Source organism: Spinacia oleracea, chromosome 3 (genome assembly GCF_020520425.1).
Source record: "Spinacia oleracea cultivar Varoflay chromosome 3, BTI_SOV_V1, whole genome shotgun sequence".
Classification (NCBI taxonomy): domain Eukaryota; kingdom Viridiplantae; phylum Streptophyta; class Magnoliopsida; order Caryophyllales; family Amaranthaceae; genus Spinacia; species Spinacia oleracea.
The window spans coordinates 6009760-6024180 of record NC_079489.1 but is presented as its reverse complement, the minus strand read 5'-3'; the positions used below and the strand labels follow the sequence as shown (position 1 = coordinate 6024180).

General features: G+C 37.1%; 3 protein-coding genes across 4 annotated transcripts; 2 read left to right on the top strand and 1 right to left on the bottom strand.

Annotated features, from left to right (window-relative positions):
• The first annotated feature begins 144 nt into the window (after positions 1-144).
• LOC110783137 (uncharacterized) lies at positions 145-7115 on the top strand. 2 transcript variants are annotated; one of them, XM_021987439.2, is made up of 9 exons: positions 145-304; positions 879-1115; positions 2763-3036; positions 3672-3822; positions 4402-4624; positions 4713-4804; positions 5071-5206; positions 5624-5955; positions 6751-7115. In XM_021987439.2, exons 1-9 carry the CDS (start codon positions 264-266, stop codon positions 6999-7001), a joined length of 1737 nt encoding a protein of 578 aa, XP_021843131.1. In that variant the 5' UTR covers positions 145-263; the 3' UTR covers positions 7002-7115. The 2 variants fall into 2 exon arrangements, with proteins under 2 accessions (XP_021843131.1, XP_021843132.1); XM_021987440.2 differs by lacking the exon at positions 145-304 and having other exon boundaries at positions 918-1115; positions 2870-3036.
• A 532-nt stretch (positions 7116-7647) lies between these two features.
• LOC110783035 (uncharacterized) lies at positions 7648-9503 on the top strand. Its single transcript, XM_021987331.2, has 3 exons — positions 7648-7932; positions 8031-8230; positions 8902-9503. Exons 1-3 carry the CDS (start codon positions 7834-7836, stop codon positions 9203-9205), a joined length of 603 nt encoding a protein of 200 aa, XP_021843023.1. The 5' UTR covers positions 7648-7833; the 3' UTR covers positions 9206-9503.
• A 755-nt stretch (positions 9504-10258) lies between these two features.
• Positions 10259-13053, bottom strand: LOC110783034 (beta-fructofuranosidase, insoluble isoenzyme 1). Its single transcript, XM_021987330.2, has 5 exons — positions 12200-13053; positions 11934-12092; positions 11307-11548; positions 11117-11210; positions 10259-10711 (listed from the first exon to the last, which is right to left on the bottom strand). Exons 1-5 carry the CDS (start codon positions 13046-13048, stop codon positions 10529-10531), a joined length of 1527 nt encoding a protein of 508 aa, XP_021843022.2. The 5' UTR covers positions 13049-13053; the 3' UTR covers positions 10259-10528.
• Between the last annotated feature and the right edge of the window lie 1368 nt (positions 13054-14421).

Here is a 14421-nt window from a genome sequence, read left to right as displayed (position 1 = left end):
TATTGTACATTTAATACTGTACATTTAATACCCGAACGGTATATTTTGATAATTTATTTACAAAAATGCCACCGCATAGAGTACTAGGCAAAACTAGTCATTTGTTTAGTAGTCTCACTACTCTCATTAACCACTCTTCAAGGGCTCAAGGCCAACTGGTCAAGTCCTCAATAGCCCAGCGGCGCAACAACCACTTGAAGACTTGACCTTCTATCTCTTTCTCTCTCTCTGGCTTTGCTGAGTTGCTGCGCTTCACTGCTCCAATGGCAGCTGCCCTTATTCCTTCATCCTCTTATACTCGCAGGTTTTTCTTCCTGTCACTCACATTTATATATAGCTGGTTTCTTTACCTAAATTAATTTATTTATTTATTTATTTCTTCATAATTCTCTGTATATTTCCGAGCTTCAAAGGTAGAACTTTCTCCAATTTGTTGAGCTGAAATCTTGTATTTTACTCTGATTATATTGTATTAGTTGGAATTGTTAATGGGTCAAGTTTAAAATTCGTTAATTTAGTGGTTTTATCTTCCTTCTTTTCCCAAAACCCCATATAAAAGAAACAATTGTCGAGCTTTTTTTAATTTTTTTTTTTTTTTAAAATTGAATTTCTCCAGTTTATTTTCAAATTCAAATACCCATATTCCAATTTATGGAATTCAATTGTGAAAGATATTTGGATTGAAATTAGCAAACCGACATTTACTCATTTAGAACATTGGTGGGTGAATAAAGAATGACCTAATTAATTTTGATTGCCTGTATGTATATACATTCATCCTTGTTGGTTTGCTTGAGATTTTTCTCATAATAGAGTAAATACACTTGCTGGGTGTCCATTTTTTTTAATCTGAAAGTAATGCTATGTTAAATTTGCAGGATGAATTATGTATGCTTCCATCCCAATTTGAAATGTGTGGCATGCTTTCCTGTCCATTTCGAGCACCCGAAACGTGAGGTCAAGCTTTATGCAGTGCCTCGTCTTACCGTTGTGAGTCTACACTCTTCTAAGGTGTGTTGTGAGATTGGATCACCAAGAATGTATAGTGGAATTGAATCGGGAAATGGGCGTGGTTCTATTGTTCCGCATTTTCAAAGGCATGTGTCTTACAAAAGGTTTGTACTTGGATCACCAATAATTTCTTATGTGTGAAAAACCTTGATCTTAACATTGTGTGGAGTTAACTATAATGTGATGAAGTTATGAATTATGTATAAAATGTTCTAGGATGAAGGAAAGTGAATGGAGGTTTTATGGGGCATTCCATACCTGAGGAGCGAGAATTAAGGGGGCGTTTGGTTCGCAGAGGGTAAAGGGAATGGAATCAACAAAGGGAAAGAAAGAGAATGGGAATGAATCCCTTTGATTTAGAATATTGTTTGGGTTATCTTCTTCTCCAACAACACAAAGATGCTGTCCATATACCCAAAAATGAAGTATTTCACAGAGTAATTGCTATCATAATTTTCAGTCATAGTAATTGCTCTAACCATAATCGACAATCCAGGTAATGTCAATTTATAAGAAATTGTAACCTCAAGATGCTAGTGCTTGAACAAAAGGGGGAAATGTACGGCATAAATTTCAAAAGAAATTGAAGTGTTACAATCCCAGAAATTCCAAACTTTCATACCACAAACATACTCCGGCGGCGCTATTAATGGGTGAAGCTCGAGCGGCTATGGACGGAGATGGTAGGTGGTGGATCTTCCGGACTAGGAAGCCGAAGTGGCTGTGGAAGGTTTTGCACGCACCGATGGATGGTCTGACGGCGGTGACGGCGGTGGACACTGGTGGCGGTGAACGGTCTGGCGGCAGCGGTAGAGATGGTAGTGGTCTGGTTGTGGGTTGGCGGTGAACGGTCTGGTTGCGGCGGGGGTAGAGACTTAGAGGAGGGAGAGAGGGGGTGGGGAAGTGAAGAGGGGAAAGGAATGGGAAAGTGAGGGGGGGAGGTTGGAATGAGTGTAGAAGGTTTTGGGGTAAACTCAATAATAAAAAAGGGCAAAGGGAATGAAAAAATAGGCATAACAAACAACAACAAAGGGAATGATATCCTCTCATTCTCATTCCCTTTGATTATTACCCCCAACCAAACGCACCCTAAGTGTTTTGATGTCCTTTTGTTGCTAATAGACTCCAGTATATGTGACTAACTGATAATCATACTTGTTGCGAGAGAGATTCCAATAGACGTAGCTATGTTGGGTTTGTAAGTTGATACCCCCATTTAATCCATAGTAGAGTGATTATGAACGGTGTGGTTCTTTTGCTTAAGCGTTTCATGTCAGTACACTTATGTATATAGTAAACCCATTGACCCCAATTTCTGAACCTCAAAAAGACAGGAAGATAAAATGACATATCATATGTGAACCTCAAATTAATGAATTACTTTGTTCTTCTGTATGAGAAAAGCCTCCTCCTAGTTAGAATATTATTTGCAACTCAGAGATAGAACCCTATTTTTTGCAAACAAACAGGTAGGCACACTACTTGATGAGACCAGAAGGTTTACATTTTAGCCATTTTTAGGAGGACCTTCCGTATTAGAGTTAAACATTGATGGACGGGCTCTGCACCCATTCTCTCTGGTCCTTCTGCCTCTTCTTCTGATGTACTCCTGCTAGTCTAACTTTGCTATTTATGAAGAAGAATCTGAAAAACTTTTGCCAGTTATTGGCGCTAGGCCACATAGCATGGAAAGAACGGCAATGGCAAGTTTCTGTTGGCATAGTCACTATTTAAATATGTGTTTTTGACAGGTCTGACACTATGCTTGATAGCTCAAGTCACTCCTTGAACACTGCAAATGATTTTGAGAAGCATCTACAAGAGTTATTTGACGAAGTCAAAACTTTAATTTCAACAGGGAAGAGAAGTGATGCCGCAGATTTACTTCAAGCAAATTATCAAGCAGTGGAAGAGCAATTGGATGCAGGATTTTCAGGCGTAGAAGAAGCTGCAATTCTTGATATCATTGCTTTAGGATACATAGCTCTTGGTGACTCGAAGATGGTTGAATCGTTGTTAGATATGGTGATTTCTTGGATCTCTCTCTTTTGTTAAATTTGAGTTACAGCTTTTAAAACTTTGATCTGAATTTAAAATGTTCATACTAATATATTGCTCAGCTAAGAGAACTTCATGTCCCAAGACAATGATTCTCCCAAAATCATGTACAGTCAATTATACTTCATAGTTGAATCTTGAATAATTGTTTATGTTTTTCTCTATATTATGTCTCCATTATCATGAGATCTTCACTTATACATATGCCCGAGATGTGTAGACAATGGTTTGCATGATAGCACGAGCCAGATTAGGTGAACCATACTGTCTAGCAACTGAAGTCACTATCCTTCCTAGCCTTTCTTTTAACCTCAGTTGAAAAGTTACCAGTGATCATTTATATTTCATGTATAATAGTAATTAGTAAACAGATTCAGCTGTGCTTTCCTGTGATCTTTAGAACAATAGTTTCCAGATTCCAAGTGCCACCTTACTTATTGGGGTTAATGGCTTATACAATTATATTCCTCAATTGTTATATGAACGGATAATGAATCCATGAAGTTTGTATGTCTTATGGTGCAACATCTGTTGGAGATTCTTTTTATATACTACTAGTCGTCTAGTTGTTTAAGATTCTAATTGATTACTTGATTTGGCAGATGAGCAAGATTGTTGATAATTTGAATGATGATGAAATGTTACTGGATTCAGTACTTATACACATGGGAAGCATGTATTCATCATTGGGAAAATCTGAGAAGTCGATGCTTGTGTATCACAGGGCTCTGAAAATATTGGAGAACTTACATGGTCAGTCTGATTCTTAATTTCTTAAACTTCTACAGTTCTACTTGGTGCTAATATGCTTATTCAAAACCATTTTGTAATCAGCTCATCTTGCATGCACTAGGTGCACAACAGTATCTCAAGAATTTCTTGGCTGCATTTGCTGTCTTTGTAATATTATGCATTTTAAATTACAGTATGCTTATTGCTGTTTGTATCGTGCGGTTCTCGAGGGGGACAAGAACAGAATAGCAAATGAAGGAAAAACATGTTTAGATACTGTTATAGTATGACCCTTTTCTCAGATGTTATTTTTACTTAGGACCAAAATGCCACGATTTCACAAGTTAGCATCTACTTTGTTCATTTCTCTGCTGTCTAACTGTCTTACATTTTATTAGCAGCCTGTGTGTTGTGATGGTCATCAGACTTCTAAAACGTAAAAAACAAACAAACAAACAAAGAAATACTATTTGATGACCTTCAACTGTTTGTAGAATAACAAAAGAAGCCTTTCACTTCGACTTTGAAAAGTAGGACGAGCCTTGATTAGCTGAAAAAAACAACAGCTAACGTAATGTTATGCTTGAATGTCTTCAATAGGCAGCCAAAGTATCTTTCTTGTCACGCCACTGTTGGGAATGGCTAAACATCTTGGTTCAGCTGGAAGAGCTGCAGAAGCTGTAGAAATCTACCAAACTGTAATTACTATTGTGGAGTCAAGTCATGGTGTTGGTAGCATTGACCTTGTGTTACCTTTGTCTGGACTTGGCAATCTCCTACTCAGTCAAGAGAAGCCTAATGAAGCAGAAATTCCTTTTACCAGGTTCCGTTATATACTTATATCTCGCATTTTCTTTGTATCTGACAAATTACTCACTTGTTTTTGACGCCAATATTTCCAAATTTTGCAGGATTTTGAATCTGTATTCAAGGTTACATGGAGAAACTGATGGAAGGGCTGGCATGGCTCTTTGCTCCCTTGCCCATGTGAAATGTGCTCAAGGTTAGTACAGTGGCCTGTTTAATATAGAGATACTGTTCTAACTTTCATATGTGGTATCATGTTACCATATTTGTATGCAACTGCTCCTGTGCCTCCTGTTGCAACATAAAAACTTTAAATTCCCATGAATGTAACAAGAGGAGTAATTTCCCTTATATTACAATTTCCTATAGGAATTAAATTCCCATGTCAACCAAACAAGTCCTTAGACTACAAGCTGTCTAATGGGTTGATTACAAAGGCTTTCATTCTGTTGTGTCTTACAGGGAATGCAGATGAAGCCATTCAGTTATATAGAAAAGCTCTTCAGGTCATTAGGGATTCAAAATACATTGCGTTGGATGACAACATGATGGAGAAGATGAGGCTAGATTTAGCCGAATTACTTCATATTGTCGGAAGGTATTGTTGGACTTGCAACTCGGGAAACCACTACCAGAATTCTCACTACTCCGTATCATAAGTCATTTGCTTTATTTTGTGAGCAAGAAAGAAACTTTTTGTTAACAAACTAGAACTTAGATCCTGTGTATATGACATCAGGCCTGATTAGGGTCACTTCACTTACCCCCTAATGGATGGTTTAAGTCAAGAAATTCTGAAGTGATAAGACTAATAACCATTGATAACTTGGAAATACTCACCGAAATCTAAAGATTAAGTTAATTTATTGAAGAGGTAAATTCTTCTTTTGAATTCTACTTAAAAAACTTCAGTGCTGCTGTTATACAGTTATATGTATAGGAAAACTCTTCTCCTGTCATCTTTCGCCTTGCTTTTTGAGCTGCATTTGTTAATTTACTTTGGTGTGGTTTTCAGAGGTAACGAAGGCAGAGAACTATTGGAAGAGAGCTTGGTGATCACGGAGAAGTTTAAAGGAAAAGATCACCCTAGCTTGGCCACCCAATTCATAAATCTTGCAACCTCCTATTCTTTCTCAAAGAACTATGTAGAAGCAGAGCGCTTACTCAGGATATCTTTGCGGGTCATGATGAAGTCCGCTGGCCCGGATGATCCATCCATCACCTTTCCTATGCTGCATCTTGCGGTTACCCTCTTCAACTTAAAACGGGACAAAGAAGCTGAAAGACTTGCCGTTGAAGTTTTGCGCATCCGTGAGAAAGCATTTGGAGAAGAATCCCTTCCAGTTGGTAAGTTCCTTTATCCTCCTTAGATTTTGGAGGAGTCTGTGGTAAAGATCATACCCTCTTATAGTTATGACCTGTGTTCCGCAGATGATTTGTCTATCACTAGCTGTAGCTAAAGGTTGCTGTGGGCCGGGCTTTGGGCTGGGCCCACTGCCCATGGTCCTGAATGGCCCCGATCCACGCCAAGCCCACTCTGCATCGAACCAGGCCGTGCCAGGCCGAAAATTTCAAAACATGGCCCAGGCCTGTCCAAAACCCACGGGCCGCCATGCCTAAGCCTAATTTTACTAAATTTAACGTGCTTTGCTATGCCGAGTCGAGTCGCGCCGTGCCTTGTCATGCTTTTTCCAAAAAATGCGGCCCAGGCCCATGACTTCATTCTCGTGCCGGGCGTGCTTTTTTCATCCCGGGTCAGTTTGGGCCGGCCCACACCCATCTTTAGCTATAGCCCATCTTTGGTTTACCCCTTGAACAATGACTCCCTTAAGCAGTTGTAGATCCGCAAAACCATTTACTCCGTATGTTTCTGTTCAAACCCCCCCTTTTAACTGAAAAGTCTTGGTGGTCCGAGACTATCCGTCCACCACATCTTCTATTGAATCTCCTCAAATTATGAGTGATATGTAGAATCCTTTCCTTAATAAGTCTGATATTTGAAAGTTATCATTTACGATCAATTTATTATTGGTCATGACTCATGACCACAGAAATTTGTCTGCAATTTTCTGCGTGTTCCTCACATTTGCTGTCCGTTGGCCAAATAATTTTATATTTCCCTTTATTATTCTGGTATTTCAGGGGAGGCTCTAGACTGCCTAGTGTCAATACAGACCAGATCAGGAGAAGACGATGGCGAGTTGCTGGAGCTCCTGAAGAGGGTGCTCAGAATCCAAGAGAAAGAGTTTGGTTTTGAGAGTGAAGAAGTAATGACAACCCTGAAGAAAATTTTGTTTTACCTAGATAAATTAGGAAAGAAGCAAGAAAAGTTCCCTGTTCAGAGAAGACTGTCTGTTTTAAGGAACAAGTACAGGAATAAAGTTCAATATTAGCTGCAACTTTCTCTTCCATTATTTTTTTGTAACCTGTTTCATACTGTATGTAGCTAATTTTTAAAGAGAATGTGAAGGCCGAAGCGTGTGAATGTTTAATTTAGCACAACGAAAGCAGGATCATCTGGAGTCACTTGTTACAAGTTTCTCAGAACAAGGAATCTGTATTCAGCTCCTGGAAGTAAAGATGGTCGTGGGCCGGGCTGGGTTGGGCTTCTGACAGACAGCCCATGCCAAGCCCACTATGTATATCTGGCCGGGCCGGGTTGAAATTTCCATAATAGTGCCTAGGTACACGGGGGCCCTTCATGTCGGGCTGGGTCTGGTCGTTGTGCTTAAGCCTAACTTTACTATATTTAGCATGTTTTGTAGTGTCGGGCCTTGTTGTGCTTTCCAGACAATGTGGCCCAGACCTGCCCTACGACTTTTTGCTCGTGCTATTTCGGTTCGAGTTGGGCCATGGACCGACCTGACCCGGTCCACACTCATCTTTATCTGGAAGTGCATTTGTACCAACATAGACAGCCGTCAAAGATTAATCAAAAGAACTAACATTGATTCCCACCATAATGTATTATTATAATTGCTATTATCTAGCCAAATTAGACAAAGATATACTTAAATTAAGTTTCAAGCTAAGTAGAACATATGCCTTGACTTGGTAGGTACCATTGTCCATATACCTTTCCATATTGTCAGTCTTACCTATGGCACCAACTCTTTCTCAGTCCCCCATAACTATAACTACATAGCCATCAAACTCATACTCATTTCATAGCCGTTTCGATTCAATCCTATAATCACATCTAAACCTCGAAAAAGATCGATCAACATGATTCAAAGAAATGCAGTTCTGGTGCCTGTAGCTGCCTTTCTTCTTGGAGCATTCGCAGTAGCTTTCAGTTTTATTGCTTATGCCACAAGGATTAAGGTAAAATCTCTTCGAGTTTTCGATTAATGTCTAGTATACTTTATCAAATATGGTTTTTTCCAGAAATTTTTGCCATAATTCAACTCTGATTTGTGCAGGAAAAAGATGTTGTGAAACGAAATGGGTTATGTGTATATCCAAGTAGTCCGTCAGTTGGTCTTGGCGTAGTGGCTGCACTGTTTCTGCTAGCTATGCAGATTGTAATACGAGTTACTACTAAATGTTTCTGCTGCTGCGGACAACGCTTTTCTGCTCGTTGTACTGTTATAACCTCACTACTCTTCTTTATTTGTTCCTGGTAAATAAATTACTACTACAATTTTGTGTATCCTATGTCAAAAAAAACAATTTTGTGTATCATACGTCAAAAAAAAAATAACACATAATGATATGCGTGTATATACTATTAGCAATTAACTTAGTAACAGATGCACATACAGATGGATGGGCCGGGTCGGGCTTTGGCCGAGCCCATATGCCGGAGCTTGAACGGCGCGACCCACTTAAATTATACTCTGCATCGGGCTGGGCTGGAAATTTCAAATTAAGGCATTAGGCCCATTCCGGGCACACGGGCCTTTGTTTCGGGCCGGCTGTCGTGGCTGAGCCTAATTTTACTGAATTTAGTGGCTTTGTCGTGTCTGGTCGAGTTGTATTTTTTCCATAAAAATGTGAGCCAAATCCGGCTCACGGCCCATGATTTCTTGTTCGTTGCTGGGCTGTATCGGGTTTTTCATGTCAGGCTTCGGCCCGGCCCGGCCCTAAACCATCTTTAGATGCACATAGTTGAAGTAAATGCCCAGAAGTCTGATTGTTGGCAGGAATTCGAACTTAAGGTGTGTTCATTAAAAGGTGTCTTCTTACAAAAAAAAGTTTTAAAAACTGTGACATAAAATGACTTTAAGCAAAGAATTTTCCTACTAATTATCGTAGCAAATTGATTGAAACTTCTGTATTCTACAAATGCAGGTTAGCCTTTGTGATTGCATTCGTTGGACTAATGTACACAGCATTGCTCAACAATAGAAGCTATTTAGCAAAAGCTTATCCTGGTAAAAATGGCGAAGATTGTAACGTAGGCAATGAGAAATACTTCCTTGGAGATGCACTTTGGTGCATAATTAGCACTGTTTTTGGCCTAATCTCTTATACTTTGTGGGTGATTGGTACTTCTAAAACAACCAATAATCCCTCTTCCCAAGAAACTGCTCATAATGAGCGAGACGTTGCTACGGGAAAACTTCAAATTCTGCAAACAAAGGAACAATCTTAGATGATTTTGATCTGGATTTTAAAGGGTGTGAGTTGATGTGTATGCGTGTGTTAATTAGTTAATCTTTGGGAGATAATTAAACTGGTGGCGACATTGTAGTGAGCTTGAAGATTGCTTAATTTCATCTTCTAAATTACCTGTGTTGTAACAGGAGTTAGATCAATTGAAATGATTTTCTGTTTGAATTCAATGGTTGAGTTTTTCCTGCTGATAGTCGTTTTCTAAAATAGAGTCTGTCACACTGTAAATGAAATTCTTCGTATTATAATAATGCCCGAGTGTAAACTGTGTGATAGTGATTTTGGCACACCAAAAATTGATTTAGTAACCGGCATTAATAATTAACCTGTCTTTGACTGTTAAATTGGCGAATTCTAACAAGGACTGCAAATGTGCATAGGAATCTACTACCGGCTAAAAATCCAACACCTGATTTTTAAAAAAAAAAAAAAAACTAAATTGTATACTATAACCAAACTATTACTGTTAGAATAATGTCTTTAATCGGTCGAGCCCTTACCCTTTCGGTATCTGTTATTCTAGACTAGGGTTATATGTTTTGTGCCTATTTTATGTGCTTTTCCGCATCCAGTGATACACCAAAAAAAGTTTGTATCAGGCCCAAAATCAATTGCCGAAAGTGATCTATCAAAATCTCTTATCAGCGACAATACATGCAATCAATTGCCAGATTATTTCATTTACCAGAAAAGCCAAACAAACTCCAAAATATATGCAATCCCACGGTTTTACACTAGGATTAGTATATGTCAAAAACCAAAACCTAATTAAATATGGTAAAAAGTAAAAACATACTACTTCTTCATTGCAATTGCTTTAGAAACATTCCCAAAGAAATCCATATGATTTGGGATCCAACACATACATTGCAATTTGCAACAACTAGCTCATTTTCTCAAGCTTTTTCGTTGATACTTAACTTACATAAGTGTATATTGTCACTTAAATGTTGATTATTATCAAATTGGTGAAAAAGACATACATGTATATATGCTAGTCTCGTAAATTAAATTAAAACCTACAAATGCTTGGTTAGAGATAATTAATATAGAAATCGTTTTATTCAACGATAAATTGAAAATCCAAAATATAGTCACATACATATACTCATAAATATTATCGATCAATAGAGAAAAATTACACTCCTATTCTAATCAAGAACTAATGACAAACATAATTACCCACTCAACCTAACCTACTCAACATAACACACCATGATCCAAGGCTCTAATTTAATTTGCATAAAAATAACACGAATTAATTCTTTTCCCCAACGATTTTAAGGGGAATTGAAGAAATGACCTAATTGTTCATACGCGGCCTTTTCATGCTCCAAGCATTGAGATGTTCCACGATAACGGCTTCCGAACCGTTGTTAAAGACATGTAAATGGGCCTTGTCCATGATTGCTATGTTGGGATATACCCTGGATACTATACATGTTTTGCCTCCGGCTCCAAAATTCTCCAAGATGGAGTGATCAATCTGCATAACATCATCCCAATTACATCAAAAAGACTATCTTATAAAGTTTCACATAACTCGTACATACATACCAATCCGTGGACTATGGACCATGGTGCACAGTGAGCATGGTGCACCATGTGCACCAAAAGCACACATGTGCATAAACATGACACTACGACAAAAGAACATGCAATATAATGTTTTACTTTTTTGTTATAAAAAATAACATATTATTTCACTATTTATTAAGAATATAAAAAATATATATCCATGTTCTTTTCACGTAACCGGATGTTCTTTTAATTATATACTAGTATTTTTAAGGTGCACCATGCTCTGTGTGCACCATGGTCCACCTTCTAAATTGTGCATACATTAATATATATATAAGTATATAACCACTTAAGAGTCAAGGATACTTACCAAAGTTCTAAGAGAGATTTTCTTATCTGCACTCAAATCTACGTCTACAAAACCACCGAATGTTGGTCTGTATAATATCTTTTCCGTTGAAGAGCTTTAAAATAGACAAAATAATTAATTAATAAATAATAAATAAAGGGTATAAAATGAAATGATGTATTTTTTCAAGGGAAAAGGTTAGCAAAAAAACCTTGAGGAATCGGAGCACATAAGGACAACATGTTTGTTGTTTTGGGTCTTGAAAACTCTGAAAAACACAGAAGTATACTCCTCCAAATTATCAGAAGCAAGTGCGAGAAGCCCAAAAGGCCCAACCCCTCCTCGATTACTTGATCCCATTCGAATGCATAAATCTTGGGGATCCACCCACTTCGGGTCAAATACCTCAGCCTTTTCTATACTTGGGATCTCAAATACTACTTCAATGTCAGCCTGCAACCAAACCCAAAATTTAAATTGTGTCTTTGATACTATATACTACCTCCGTTTAAGAAAATTCTTTACAGTTACTATTTGCACGGACTTCAATGCAATATTTAACTACTAATATATCCAATTTCGTAGGTCAAAAAATTATAAAAGTTTGATATTCTGAAAATACATACCGAGATCAATTTAACAAGATCTTACATGTAATGTTGTGATGTATATAAGGGTGAGAACTTACGGTCAAAGTTTACATAATTTAGACACATATTCCAAAACGTAAAGAACTTTTAGAAACGGAGGTAGTATATGTAGTACGTAGTACTTCGTCGATGGAATTCGATATCATATTACACGTACTACTCGTAAAAGATTTAATTAAGACTTGTACCTGAGCTGGAGTTATGCCTTTGATTTCAAATTTATTTCCTGGCTTGAGGTGATGATATTTCAGCTCAACCTTGTTACCCCTGAGTCTTTCCACTTCCTCAACTGGCCATTGAAGTAATTGTTTCCCACTTGGGTCCAACCATAACAAACGTGGTATAGCCTAATTCAATGTTACATTGTCAATAAAACTATATTCATATAACATACACAATATATGCTTAAATTAAGGGAATCAAGTTTGTAGGACTGAAATATATATAAGTTTACCTGAACTCCAGCCCAACCTTTAACGGCACTCACGTCTGGGGTCCAAGATTCATTAGACCAACCCCACAAGATCCTACGACCCTTTTCAGAATCAAAGAACGTTTTTGAGGCATAGAAATTACCATAATCATACCTTAACCCATTCCAACCATCAATTTCAGCATTGTCTGGAAAATACCTATTTATAATAGGATCATATTTTCCAATAGTGTAGTACTCATACCTTGTAATATCAAGACTAACCTTTAACACATGCTTCACGTTCGAGCCCATAGTAGAAGTGTCCAACCCATGTTTACCTTGTGTTGGAACGGGAAAAAAATCCGGACATTCCCACATACCCGTCTTAGAGACCGAATGTAAGGGGTGTTTAGCCTTGGTCCATGTCTTAAAATCCCTACTCCTATACAAATATACTAACCCCCTATGCTTTCTCCTCGAACCCACCAAAATATTCCAATGCCCACCGGACCACCATGCAGTGGTCGGGTCCCGAAATGTTGATATGTTCATTTCCGGGCCCGGAGTGATGATCGGGTTGTAGACGGGTTTGACCCATTTTTGGAGGTATGGGTCTGATAAATTGGCTGGGAATGCAACATTTTGGACTTGTACATTGTTCGCGGTAATGCCCGTATAAAGTATAGCGGGTCGGTTACCGGGTAGGATCGTAGCAGAACCGGACCATACCCCGTTTATGTCAAAGGGTTCGGACCCGTGAATTGCAGGCTCAAGAGCTTTCCAGTTAATTAGATCCTTTGAGACTGAATGAGCCCAAACAATGTTGCCCCATATAGATCCCCATGGATTATATTGGTAAAAGAGATGGTACAAACCCTTGTACATCATGGGCCCTGTCCAATATTTAAATATTAATTATATTATAAAAAGAAAAGATGGAACATAAAATTAAGATCAAAATGGGAGGTTGTTTTTTCGGATATCAGATATGTGTGGCAACACACATATCAGCTAAAAGACAAATAGCTAAAAGACAAAAAAGGAAGTACCATTTATGTTAAAAAAAGTACCATTCTGTAAAAAAAAGTACCATTCAATTAAAAAAAGTACCATTTTTGTTTAAAAAAGTACCATTTAATTTCTTTTTTATCATTTTTCTTATTTTGTCTTTTACTATGATATGTATTTGCCCACACATATCTGATATCCGAAAATACTTCCTCATCAAAATGGAGGCAAACTTACCATTTGGATCTATTTTAGAGTTACACCGTTGTAAAATTGCATCACCATACAAAGAAAAAAAAGTTGGTTAGCGAAACAAGTTAAAAGAGGGTAAAAATATTAGACACTTAGCTAAATTTACCTAATACTACTTATGAAAAAATGTAAATTTATTCTTAATGTGCCTTGTGCTAACATAAGATTTGACCCCTAATATTTAGAGTATACACGGTATATCGTATAACATATTAACATAAATCTGTAATACGATTAACAATTAAAAAAAAATACAACCAGAAGTATTCCATTTTTCTAATTTGTACCAATAATAACAACATACTGTACTACGTACGAAATACTCAATAGTGCATCCTTTGAAGTAGTTCGAACACAACCAGAATACAAATGAATTCTTTAAATGGAACTTCAAACTTCAAGTCGGTAAAAAGCTAAGGTCTCAAACAAAAAATTACTCCGTAGTTACTTACATACTCTTTAATTAATTAGATTAATTGATTAAACTTTGAAAATTACAGAACCTCAAGAAATCTAGATCACGTTGACTCGTTGAGTAACTAACTTTCTTTTTTTACAAGATATTACTGAATTTTCTTTTTTTTCCAAAACTATTATTTATTTTATATTTTATAATTTTATATTATATTTTATATTTTTTCTACTAAATGAACGGCCTTGATTCAATATTAAACATCCAAGTCATGATTCAAAGATTATAACTAGTGTGTAGCCCGGGCGATGCCCCGGTTACTACATTCAATACTTAAAATTTTAGATTTTTCTTGAGCTCAAAATTTGACCAAAGTACATGTATTTCATAAAGTGAAAACATCCATGAAGTTCGTCAATTACAAAGACACACTACGTCATTATCATGCTAAGTAATTTTTCAATTAGATCATTTTACCATTTGTATAATTTTTTTTTCTAGTGGAACTAAGTTCTTCAAATTATTAAACACCAAATTATATATATATAAAGTTTACGTCAACATGTTTTTCTTGTTTTAATGCTATAAT